The sequence below is a fragment of the Stegastes partitus genome, unplaced genomic scaffold (genome assembly GCF_000690725.1).
Source record: "Stegastes partitus isolate 25-593 unplaced genomic scaffold, Stegastes_partitus-1.0.2 Scaffold396, whole genome shotgun sequence".
Lineage (NCBI taxonomy): Eukaryota > Metazoa > Chordata > Actinopteri > Pomacentridae > Stegastes > Stegastes partitus.
Window position 1 is genome coordinate 197,974 of NW_007578127.1, and position 13,055 is coordinate 211,028.

At 42.3% G+C, this 13,055-nt stretch overlaps 2 protein-coding genes across 4 annotated transcripts in view; one reads left to right on the forward strand and one right to left on the reverse strand.

Moving 5' to 3' along the window:
• cdh23 (cadherin-related 23) overlaps positions 1-13,055 on the forward strand; it is a 231,052-nt gene that overhangs the window by 168,655 nt on the left and 49,342 nt on the right. For 2 of the 3 annotated variants that reach the window (XM_008285307.1, XM_008285309.1), the window contains 12 exons: positions 78-190; positions 455-562; positions 2,482-2,671; positions 2,982-3,127; positions 3,526-3,745; positions 4,215-4,367; positions 4,611-4,724; positions 5,448-5,596; positions 9,659-9,719; positions 10,236-10,384; positions 10,718-10,853; positions 12,258-12,646. In XM_008285307.1, coding sequence (XP_008283529.1) covers positions 78-190; positions 455-562; positions 2,482-2,671; positions 2,982-3,127; positions 3,526-3,745; positions 4,215-4,367; positions 4,611-4,724; positions 5,448-5,596; positions 9,659-9,719; positions 10,236-10,384; positions 10,718-10,853; positions 12,258-12,646 — 1,928 coding nt within the window. Of the gene's footprint in view, positions 1-77; positions 191-454; positions 563-2,481; positions 2,672-2,981; positions 3,128-3,525; positions 3,746-4,214; positions 4,368-4,610; positions 4,725-5,447; positions 5,597-9,658; positions 9,724-10,235; positions 10,385-10,717; positions 10,854-12,257; positions 12,647-13,055 lie in introns of all 3 variants that reach the window. The other variant, XM_008285308.1, reaches the window with a different exon arrangement.
• LOC103359786 (uncharacterized protein C10orf105) lies at positions 5,980-6,835 on the reverse strand. Its single transcript, XM_008285306.1, has one exon. It carries the CDS (start codon positions 6,833-6,835, stop codon positions 6,347-6,349), a length of 489 nt encoding a protein of 162 aa, XP_008283528.1. The 3' UTR covers positions 5,980-6,346.

Consider the following 13,055-nt stretch of genomic DNA (forward strand, 5'->3'; position numbering starts at 1 on the left):
CTGTAATACAACTCTGCTGTCCTGATTCTTGCATTCTTTGCAATTTTCATTTTCATCGTGTACAATGTGTGTTTTAGGAGAGATCACCACTACAGCCTTGCTTGACCGAGAGCTGAAGTCAGAGTACATCCTGATAGTCAGAGCTGTGGATGGAGGGGTGGGCCCACAGCAGAAGACTGGCATCGCCACAGTAACAACTTTACAGCTATCTTTTATCTGATCTGAACAAATTTCTGTGCCAATGCTTCATCTGTGTATTTGCTCTGTAGGATTTTGGTTAAACGCATTTCAAAGGCAACTAATTCCATAACGCATAAACTTTTTTGTGTTACTTTTTGTTTGGTTAACCATTATGACCGTATTTCTTTCATAAACTTGACATTATAAAAGCTTATAACATTGCTTTACTGTAATTAATTATGTACGATTTTTACCTTTCTCCTGCTTAATTTAGGTGAACATCACCATCCTGGACATCAATGACAATGCCCCGGTGTGGCGAGACGAGCCATACCATGCCAATGTAGTGGAGATGAGTCCAAGAAACACTGATGTTATCTCCGTGAGTCCAACTTGTTGAACTTGTCTTGGCTTAATATGTGAGGGCACTAATAGTAACTAGTAATTTAAAAAATAACAAATGTGCACACTGGAATAATGATCCTTGTAGGAATGGTGTTAAAAGCATTATAAATTTACTTTTTATAAATGTTGGCCTCTACTTTTTGTACTCAGATGTGGATAGAAAACACTCATATCCTCGAGTGTTGTTTTTTTTTTTGTTTTGTTTTGATACTTCATTTTAGTCTGCAGTTTAATTTGGTTAATCAGACTTTGTAAACTTGAATTAGCCATCTTTTACAAAGGTGTGTTTTACTAAAATGTTTTTCTTTCAGAGCGGAGTATTCAAAATATATAGACTGAAAGTTCATCTTCATTGAGGAGCTCATTAAACCTGTTCTGTAACTAAAAAACAGTTCATGTTAACGGATGCATCTACACACATACACACACACGACTGTCGATGGAAAAACTGCCATCACTGCGTAGGTCATCACAAAGTAAACTCCACTATTACCCCAAACTCTCATTGTCCTGCTGGTGTCTTTGGCAATGTGTTGTTGTTAATTAAGCCCTGATTGTCCATTAATTAAAGAGGCATCAGTGAGTGTAATTAAGGGAGTCCGACTGCTAATTAAAATGTAGCCTGCAGTCATACGCATAGCAAATTATTCAGCTGCTAGGCAGAGAAGGCAGCGAGAACCCGTCTTGCAAAGTGAGAGAGTGGAATGGAGAAACGGTGAGGAAAAAAAAGTGAAAGACACGAGCCTTGGACTGCTAAAACGCTGCTACATTTTCCACTTCTTCATGCTCTCTTGTAGCTATTCCTCAGTTGAGTTCATTCATGGTGCATGTAGCAATGCGATGCATACTGTATGTGACTCTCTGTGCTCAGTGGACATACACAGTTGCCCCTCTGACCATTTTTCAATAAATCTGACCATCCAGGCTTACAGTCCTGTAATTGGCCCCAATGTAGCCCCGGCCTAGCTAGTGTTTCCATGGTGACAAGAGGCTACCTGCTGAGTTCTCCTGGAGGTGTCCAGTGAGCCGGTGAATTTGGCTGCTGTGCCCAGTGCAAGGATCAGCCCACTCAAATCTCAGAGCACCTCACCATCAGTGCTGTAGCCGCTTACATTCAGCACACAGTGAGCCTCCTCTAATGTCTCCTTTCAAAACAATGTTCTCTTCTCCGCCACTCCGCTGTCAGCCCAGTTCAATAGACAGGGCTAATATATTTGCTCACCATCTTTTAATGTGCTCTGCTCAGGCCAGAATTGATTAGTTCAACTGGCCCAAGTCAGATACTTCACAACATCCTGTATCACCTACCTTTGTCTGTGCAGTTGCTAATCAATGGGGCTCTGGGATGCCTGCCTACCATGTCCCCTTAATAATTAAATACCTCCAAAACCTTTGTTCCTCTAATGACCAATTAACCAGTTTCCAGCATTTTTAGTCAGCGCACTGAATAATTGATTAGCTCTTTAAAAATCAGCCAGTGTTTTAGCTGGGCTCCCGGCTTCACGCATTCATCACCCATCGCCACTTTGTGTCACAGAAAGAGACGTTACCATTTTTCTTTCAGCTGACTTACGTGTTGCAACAGTTGGAAGGGGCTGGATATGAAGATGCTCAAGGGCTGGAATGAGGAGGTTCTTTTTAGTGATACTATTACAATTGTTATTATTCTTATTCCTTCTCTGCTCTGTTTCCTCTGTCCTCCTTTTGTTTTCCTACCATTTTCTGTCGTAAATCATTCCTGTCCCCACAGCTTTAGGTTGTTCTTGTTTAGTAAACCACCCAGTTTATCTTTTGTTGTATACAGAGTGTAGGAACCATGTCTTTTGGAGAAGTTCGGGCTCAATTAAGAAAAGAGGGGGGGAAAAAAGTTGTTTCTCTTTTCTGTCCCATGTCTAGGTGTTGGCAGTGGACCCTGACGATGGTGAAAATGGGACAGTGGTGTACAGCATCAGTCCAGAGAACCCGTTCTACACCATCAACAGCAGCACAGGGAAGATCCGCACCAGTGGAGTAACGCTGGACAGGGAAAGCTCGAACCCCAGAGAGGCCGCACTCATGAGGGCCATCATCATCTCAGCTGTGGACCGTGAGTAGTGTGTGTGCTAGGATGTCAGTTTACACTTGTATTTGCATTTTTTTATTTTTTTATTTTTTGCTGTGTAAATTTGTCTGACTCATGAAACACACCAGGAAGCAAAATGAAATTGCTTTATATCATTCTCAGTACAGAGCTTTCAATTCTCAGCAATTAACCAGTTTCTTCATGCCTTGTTCCTAAAGTTTTATGTTGACCATGAAACTTTTTACTGTGGCTAATAAACTCCTTTGACCATGAGATATGAGGTGTGTGTGTGTGTGTGTGTGTGTCTTATGTATCCCTCTGGCGCCCTCTTTAGGTGGTGCACGTCCACTGCGTGCGTCAGCGAGCACAACCGTGTTTGTCAACCTACTGGATCTCAATGACAACGACCCGACCTTCCTCAACCTGCCGTTTGTGGCTGAAGTACCGGAGGGGCTGCCCATTGGATCCTCGTTTTTCAGGGTAAAATATGACACTGTGTTCATTTATGCATGAGATTTAAAAAATATTTTAAGATTTTTAGAGTACATATTTTCTGAAATTTATAACATGGAGCAATCACTGTATCTACTACTATTGCTACCAAGCCTTCAAAAAAGGCTTGTTTTCATGAAATATTTCGGAACAAATATTATTTAGGCACAATAAATGAAAACAAGGCACATTGTACATTAGTGTTTTCTGACTGCCAAATAGCTTCCTGCCAATAGTTCAAAATCATTTTTAGCCAGTTAAAATGTAAAATCATTTTAACACAGTTTTTGCTTTTTGCTATATTTTACCCTTTTAATAACTGTCCATTTTTATTCTCTCTTTTAATTTTTACTTGTCTTTATTCCATGTTCCTCTTTCTTTTCTAGGTCCAGGTAGAAGACCCAGATGAGGATAAGAATGGTTTGATTACAATGGCATTACAAGTGGGCATGCCTCGCCTCGACTTCTCCCTGAACACCTCCACCGGCATTCTCACCTCCACGGCAGTCCTGGACCGTGAGCAGATCGGGCAGTACCATTTAAGGATTATTGCATATGATGCAGGAAGGTTCCCTCGCACCTCTACTTCAACCCTCACTGTGACAGGTGAGAGATTTAGGGTTTTATTTCGCTCTGAATTTCCCCCAAATGTGAAAGTTCCAAGCCACAGGATAATTGGATTTTGAAATAATGAAGAGTTAGTTCATTATGGCAGGTGGGAAAACTACTGACTTCTCAGGAAACTGCTCAGAAAAATGCTACCACCTGCTGGAGGGATGGGAAAAACCCTAAACAGAGACAAATGGTCTGAGTGCTTCTTGGCAAGACAGAAGAGAATTGGGAAAAAATTAATAAGCTTTTCTGGAATTTCCCAGATGAATCAGATAAGTCAGAGGAAACAGTCATAGAACACCAGACCTGAACAAGAAAGAACTAAAACGGAAGATGTTTTGTTAGTCCCCCGTTTAACAGTTTTTCTACTCACTGCACCACCCTGCTGCCTTATTTGTCCCCATGTGCATCTATCTGTGTGTCCTCATGTCTTTCTGTCTGTGTGTTTGTGTGCGTGCGTCAGTTCTGGATGTAAATGATGAGACGCCCACCTTCAACCCTGACGTGTACAATGTTTCCCTGAAGGAGAGTGTCCCTAGAGACCACATTGTAGTGCGCCTCAGCTGCTCTGACAACGACGCTGGTCTCAACGCTGAACTTAGCTACTTCATCACAGGTCAGAGGTCACAGCGGGAGGTGTTTTTTTTGTGTGTTTGTGGGTTACGGTGTCGTACAGTTGCGGGGACTACATGCACCTTCACTACCTTCCATCCATCCATCTCTGTGTGAGTTTGTGTATGAGGTGAGCTCCTCTTGCATGCTCGTTTTAGTATATAGCTGTACTATATGTCGCTGAATGGATATGTTTTATTAATGTACTGTAAATTAATTTGGACATTTTTGTGTTTTGTATTTTTAGGTGGTAATCAAGATGGTAAATTCAGTGTGGGCTTCAGAGATGGGATTGTTCGGACAGTGGTTGGCCTGGACAGGGAGACCCAGGCGGCCTACACGCTGATCGTAGAGGCTATCGGTCTGTCATGAATTCAACTCTTTTACAAGAAATTCTTTTTTTTTTTTTTTTTTTTAATCTTTCTGATTTTACAAAGTTTGTATTTATGTTTGTTATAACAGTATGTTTTCGTGCTCATTTTGTCACCTTCAAAGCCTCGCCTTCCTCCTTATGTGTGAAAATGATGAAAAAAAAAAAAAAACCCCGATGCTTGCACATCTGCAGTGATTTCAGACTATTGCTCAACTGCCTTTGTTCCTGTTTGAAAAAAAAAAGAACAAAACTCTGAGGTTTTCCTGTTTTGGAAATCATTGAGTCAGGGTAGCTTATCTGCTGAGGGGGCCAGAGACACAAACGAGGGGAGAAGAGGCTGATATAATGTAAAACTGTGCAAGAGAGCAGAATCGCACACATTGTCCTCATTCACCAACCGCTGAAAATGACCTAAGATTTGATGAGCCAACAATATTCCAGTCTGACATCTTTATAACATTTAAATTCTGCTTTATTTCTTCAAGATTAATAGATAATTTAATGTAAAATAATAATAAAGACCCAGTCCATTTTGTATATACGTTGTACTGTTATGCTTCAGATTATTTTTTAACTCATGGCTTTAGCCTGTGGTGCAGCCATCAAACAACCACTGTGTTTATTTCTGTTGTCCTGATGCCAGCCATAAAATCAGCTTTACCCTGACTGATTGCAACTGATGCATTTGTGAATGTCTGTTTCTGTGTATAGACAACGGTCCAGCGGGCAGCCGAAGGACAGGCACAGCCACTGTATTTGTTGAGGTGCAGGATGTTAATGACAACAGACCTATCTTCCTCCAAAACAGCTATGAGACCAGCATACTGGAAAGTGTGCCCCGAGGAACAAGCATCCTTCAGGTAGAAAACACACACACACTCTGCGAAGCATATGTCCAAACAAACAGCACTTTCAGCAAACTTAAAAGTCATTTTATTTATTTTATTTTTATTTTTTAAACACATTCAGTCTGTTACAAATCGATCTCTTTTTTAAAACATTTTTTTGGCTCAGCTCGCATTAGTCTCAGCAGTACTGAGAACCCACTGTGTTTTTGCATGAAATCATACAAAATAATAATTCCTTGTGTTTGTCTTAATGTACATGAATTGCCAGATGGATGGGGTTTTACTTCATCAGAGCAATTAGCAGTGTGATGCAGAGGAAAGATGTTTGTCCCCAGACTTTGAATGTGATTGGTGAAAATTAAAAACTCATTTTCACAGTATTATAGAGATTAAACTGTGATGGTGTCCGTAGAGGCTTAGGTCACTGTTTAGACTAGTATGTGTTTATGTTGACTATGTGTTCACTGTAATCAAACGGAGTCATAAATGGATTAAATCATTTGCATCTGTACTGCAATTGAAAAGACAATCAGTGCTACAGTTCTACCTGCTGCAAAGGATAAACTGATCAATTTAGAAAAATCTGCTCGCCTGCTGCTTTCTTTTAACAATTTTGCAGCAAACCTCATCCACCTGCAATTCACAGAATGTTAAAACAAATACTAAGAAATGCCCTCTCCTTATTCGTAATGTTCGCAGCACCAAGCATAAAAAACCAGCGTGTCACGTCTGGGGAACAGTCAGTCTTCTCTCATCAGCCTGTCAGATTTCAGTAACATAGTCAAATAGACAAGGCATAGTGAGGTGGGACTCCACGCTGGCCTCTGGCTGCGGCGTCTGTCGGGCTGGAGACTGCATGGCATGTGTACTCTCATGCGGCCTGCGATGAGGCGGTCGTCTGAACGAGAGGTTGTACGAACGCCGATATGAGCCCAGTCTCTTCCACACCTTTAGCTGGGGCTCACTGGATAAGCCTCTTCCCCGAGTCAAGCTCTCTCCCAGGCCACAGCTCGCCTCAGAGTCCCCATCCTGCTCAGAGGGTCGGCAAACTGCCAGGAAGGCTGCTACCCCCGCCAGCAGCAATGACAAGCCCAGCACCACCATGATGGTGAATTCTGGGTCATGGATGTCTGAAGAATAGGACGGTGGCTGTGGGATGGTGGGAGTGGGGACACCTGTGGTCGTCAGGCTGGACAGAGCGATGCTTTCTGTGTTAAAAGTGAAGTTGGAGCCTGGATTGGTGGTGTTCATGTTGCCTCGACCCTGGATGAAGAAAGCAGCGTTGGTTAGGAGTTTTGTGTCAGATTGTGTGTTTGAGAGTGCGAATGTGTGCACCAAAGTGCCACAGCAGCTCTCTTGATGTGCTGTTTTGCCTCGCTAGCCAAGTCTAACCAAGCTGAGTAGGTTTATTTTCATATTTTCACTTTATTATAATCATACACTCAAGGGCTTACAATACACATACACACATGTGCGCAGATATGCATAGAAACGCCTGCATGCACACGCAGATGCGGTGAGTGTTTGGCATTTGCGACAATTATGTAGCTATTAAATCAAGGACTACAAAACAGTCAATGCTTGACAGGCTTTCTTCAATGTAGAACAAATTGGGTTTATTAAAATGCCCCTTGTAAAATGCAAGGCACCCACCTCTTCTACCCCGGTCTCCAATTATCCCCCCCACCACCTCTCATTCTGCGCACCCCCATCTTCAGCATAGTAACATTTGTAAATGTCATCGTCCTTAATTCAGCGGAGACAAAGCATGGCTTATCGGTTTAAGGGAAACACATTGGGACGTGAAATTATTTTTAAGACCAAATGCCAGGAAAGCTGTGAAAAGGCCAGTGGAGCAGGATGGCTCGTTAGAGAGTCAGTTCATTAGTCAGCGCCTCCAAGCACATACAGCACACACACACCCACATGCCTATTCAAACACAAACTTTCTTTCTCACCCACACATACTGTAGCCTGCACATATTCTTGATTAGGCACGCTGTTCTTAAGCTTGGCAGCTTAGCTGTAAGGTACTCTCCCTCTCTTTCACCCCACGTTGTTGCTCCTGCAGATCTGACTGCTCAGCTAGTTTTGAAACAGTGAAACTCATTCTTAACTTCTTTGCAAGCACACCGCATCTATCTATTCACATTTTCAAACTTTGACCAGTTGTGCACTCCCAAAGTTGCAAGTCATTTCTTAGAAACATACTTGCGAAATGTTTTTCGCTTCTTGATTGCTGTCTGATTTATGGTGTTTTTTGCATATCTTCTCTGCAAAAATGAGTGGGAAATACAGAGTTAGATGTGACAGCTGTGCAGCACCTGTTTGCTAATATTCAAGTTCACATTCCAGGTAAGACACAACCCTGCTATACCAAATTCATACAGCATACTCCGCATTCTCCTATAGACAATGTTCAGGCGCTCAAGCACATGCCTGGCAACTCACATGTTAAAATACAGACTTTTAGAAGTTTCATTCCAAAGTGAGACTCTTCAGCGGATATAGAACACTGGTTGTGAGAGACATTGTTAAGATAATTAAAAAACTTGCAACCTCAATCTTTGAAAGAGTTTGTACAATGTTTACCTTTAGACTCCAAAGCATTTAACACATTTTCTTCATTTTTAAGCTTCAGTAATTCAGAATAAACCCCTTTAAGAATATGTACTCACACCCACACTTTGGAGATTCTTTAAAATAGCACTTTCCTTAGTTCCAGTAACTGAGGTCAGACCTGTTTCGTGGCTCCACGCACTTGTTTTTCCCCCCTTAAACTGCTTCTTTCCCAGAAACAGAGGGGGAAACACTGGGGAGGAAGAGGGCAACAAGAGGGAAAAGAGGGTAAAATGTGGGTAACAGCATCACAGGTGATATCACACTGCTATAGTTCAACGCTAAAAAGTCAAAGATAGAAGTATGTTTTCTCATCAGCTTAGTGAAACATCTCCCAGTGTTTGCACTCCACGTGATTACACTTACAACATCTGGCTCTGCGACATAGCCTTGCATTTTATACACCCCCTTTTATGGCCAAAGTGGTGCATTCCACTGTGTAATACCCTATTCATCACTCACCAATCTGACCCCCCAGCCTCCTTTTCCTCCCGTCTCCCCCTCCCCTCTCCTCCTCTTTCTCCTCTCCTCTCCACGTCTCTTTATAAAGCTAATGAGACTGAAGTTGGGCCCCTCCTCACAGAGGGAGTGAGAGAGAGCAAAGGAGGACATACAGGGCAAGACACAGACTGCGAGACTGTGTGCGTCTGCATTTGTGCGTACCTGTGCGCACATACATGCGCTGGAGTGTCTTGAGTCTGTGTGTCTGTGTGTGTGTCTCTGTATGCAATTGAATATGCACTTTGTGGGCACCTCCACAGATTCTGACACATCCACAGAGAGGCAGGGTGTGACATGAAGTCAGCCTCATCCAGTGCCAGCAGCTGTGTGCCTCTCTGGATTCAGAAGTCAGTCTTATGACATGGCCCATTCACCAGCAGCCCAGCATGCTCCACTATTTATCTGTGTACGCTGTGGAGTCGTGCTGTCTCTGCTGGGTTTGGGTTTTTGGCTGCTTCTGTTTGCCTGTACCAGAAAGAGAGAGAGAGCTTCTGGCTGCCAAGCTATGATGGGGTTGTTGTGGCAACAAGACAGTGAGCACCAAGGGATGTTTGGTGAATTAGAAAGTATACCAAAGACATATAATCAGTAAAAAAAAAAAAATGCATATGAAATGCACTGATTATCAAGTAGCTCTTCTGCACAAAGCACCAGTGCAACACTGAACATTACTGGAAACCAAATCCAACAGCTCAAGTCTCTCATAATGATAGATATGAATAATGAATTATGATAGCTCTTGCATATATTTGAGATACTAGTCTGCATAAAAGACAAAAGTTGTCACATCTTGCCAGCACCAGTTGTGAGGAGAAAACATTGGCATTGCTGTTTCCTTTTTCATAGCCAGCTGGTTTGCATTTACATATTGTTTTGCATTTTTTAGTGTTTCATTTTTCTTTTGTAGGTTTTTGTAAGAACATACCGACTTGCTTGTTGTATTTGTTGGTACAGGTTCAAGCTACAGATGCAGACCAGGGAGAGAATGGGCGAGTTCTGTACAGGATCCTCACTGGTAAGTGCTGCTGTCCTTTCATTTTTTTTCCTCCCAGATGGCTTTCACACATGACTTATAAACAATGCACTGAATATGCACAAAACGAAACCTTTACTATCTGGTGGCAGCTTTGTAATCTAGTTCAAAATTGCTGCAAATGACAAAAAGACTTAAACTGAATGGTTCAAATTTTAGTGGCAAAATTCTCAGGATACGGACGCTTGATAACTCCTCTTGTTTTCAATGCACTGGCTCTTGTCTAGAAATACTGTGTGCATGAGACAGAACTTGCCAAAGAGTGAAGATACCAGTAATGGCAGGATCTTTAAACAAGTTATTTCACAAGTTAATAAGTGAAATTAACTCACCCACTTGGCAAATGCCTATAGCTTAATCATCTGAACCTGAAGACTTGATTAAATACTTTGCTAAAATGTATATTTTTGCTGAAGTCTCCTGCCCTGTCTCACTTACCCTGCCTCTATCTCGTCTCTATCTGTTTGTGTCCTTGTGTTTGTGAATGCATGCATGCAGGGAATAGCAACAATCTGTTCAGCATAGACAGACAGACCGGGCTGGTGACAAGAGGCCTCAGGGCTCTGGACAGAGAAACCAGCAGCTCGCATATGTTGGAAGTGGAGGCCTACAACAGTGACGAGGGCAGCATGAGGAGCTCTGTGAGGGTGAGAAAGAGGAGGGGGGTGGATGGAGCAAGTGAAAATGCTGTAGCACAAGTAAGTTTGAGCCCAGTGCTTGATGCAAAATGTGTTGCGTAGCTTATGGAAAAGTAATTTATTCATTTTTTATCATGTAACATGATGCTGACATTTTAAAAGTCTCATTGACCCAATGTTACATATTTTGTCAACAAATGTGGACTTTAGGGATCCAGGCCCTCAAGTGGGAAACATATTTAAACCATATTAACATCTGTGATCTCATTCTTAAAGAGCTCATAAAATGACTGAGCTGTTTCCCAGAGACTGCAAGTTAATATGCATATTACTCTCCTGCAGGTGATCATATATGTTGACGATGCCAACGATGAGGTGCCAGTGTTCACCCAGCAACAGTACAACCGTCTGGGCCTGAGGGAGACCGCTGGCATTGGCACCTCTGTGATTGTAGTCAGAGCCACAGACCCCGACACTGGTAAGTGGACTGAAGTTTGATTTTAGGTCTTGTTGTCCAACCTTTGATATCAGTGGGGTGTACTACAAAACAAATTCAACACAACCAGGTAAGCTGACTTAACAAAACGTCAAACCGTCAGAGATAATGGGCTTCATGATACTGGTAATCAATTTTCTCTGTTAACCAGGTTGTGTTCATCAGGCTGTATGTGCACTCCCATAAAAGGGGATGTTTTTTATTTGACTCTTCTTTCACCCAAAATAGACTGATAACATACCGCCTACTTTAGTCAGAGCAGTAAATATATAGAGATGTGTTCCTGTCAAAACAACTGCAAATGATGCATGAGAGAAATGCTTGCAGAAATTTGTTAAACGTATAAGATATATTTATTTTACCACTTTATTTTAGCACTCAATGCCTGCCACTTATTTCTACTGTGACAGCTGCACTTTAAAGCTCTCAAACTTTAAACTTCATGTATTCAAACGTGTCAGCATAAGTAGAAATCATTGTGTGCTCTGGAAAAATCAAAGTGAAATGGTTGTCATTCGTTGAATATTCTGTGTGATACACCAATAGATTAATCAATTTTCTAATCTAGGTTTTATTAGCTGCAGTACCAGCAGTGTAAAATGGACTTGGCAGCAAATCAGGACCAAACATAATTACATATTTATGCACACAGGTTCCTGTGGCAACGTGATGCATATAGTTCGCCCTGCTATACCTGCACCACTTCATTCAGTGAGATTACTACTAACTAACTTACTGACATACACCTCAACAGGTTTGCAGATACAGTTAGGAAAAGAATTAGTGAAAAGGTTGCGCTTCTTACAGGTGATTTGAATCCCAAACTCTGAACAGAGCCTCAGCTTTTAGACTGTGTTTTAGACATCATCACAAATTACTTGTTTACTGGCACTAACACACGTTTGTAGATCATCAGATCTGACACTAGTGGGTGCTTTTCCAAAGAGTAATATCAAATCGCTTGTGTGTTTTTTTTACCATGTTATGTCACCCTGATATGCAACAAAGATTGCAAACACTGCAGCTGGCATTTAAATTTTTACTTCTGCCTCACAGTACAAACTTCCTCTATTCACTTCCCGTGGTGTCAAGTGTTGCTTAGACACCTTATGAGTCATCTGGGGCTGTGACACACTTTTTCCAAAACATTAGAGCAGGCCTGAAACTGATATAAACACAACAAAGCAACACTAACAAACAGTGTTAAATAACTCACACAAGTTGCTAGTTTTCTTGTTGTAACAATGGTTTCATTATAAACTTGTTGCGAAGTTTTTAGTTGAAGAGCCTACTAATTATCTTTCACTCTCACAGAAGTTTATGAGGGCAATTTTTGAATAGAAATCGTAGTCATTTCCTTACCGACCTCTCTGTCTTCCTGTTCAGGCGATGGTGGAGCTGTTGCCTACGCCCTTGTATCTGGCTCCGACCGCAAGTTTGAGGTGGACGTGAGCACTGGTCTGGTTACCACTGTGGACCACCTGGACTATGAGACCAAGACCAGCTATCTCATGAACGTCTCGGCCACTGACCAGGCTCCACCGTTCCACCAGGGCTTCTGCAGCGTCTATGTTACGTTGTTGAATGAGCTGGATGAGGCCGTGGCCTTTTTCTCTGCTGGCTATGAGGCTTCGCTTCACGAGAACATCGCGACGGGGACAGAGGTGGTTCAGGTGCAGGCCCAGTCTGCAGACAACTTGAACCAGCTGACTTACCGCTTCGACCCGGATACGTCACCTGCAGCTCTGGCCCTCTTCAAGATAGATAGCGTCACGGTGAGTGGGGCAGCAGTGGAGGAAAGTCAGGTCAAGCCACCCTACATATACAGTCATCCTCAAATGTATTCATACTCTTCCATTAAAGAAAAGGCAAAATTCACAATCGTCACTCAAATAACTAGAAACTGAAAAAAGTAATAATAAATAAAAATTTGCTAAATTATAAGTTAGTGAGGACTGCAAGGTGTAACAGTGGTTAGCACCGTTACCTCTCAGCAAGAAGATCACCAGTTCGTGTCCCGGTGAGGACACCCGGGATCTTCCTGCATGGAGTCTCCAGGTTCTCTCCGTGCAGTGTGGCTTCTCTCCGGGTTCTCCAGCTTCCTCCCACACAGTCCAAAAACATGTTGAGGTTAATTGGTGATTCTAAATTGTCCGTAGGTGTGAATGTGAGTGTGTTTGTTTG

Coding starts and splice junctions, on each gene's coding strand:
- LOC103359786 (XM_008285306.1), bottom strand. CDS start 6,835: ATGAACACCACCAATCCAGGCTCCAACTTCACTTTTAACACAGAAAGC.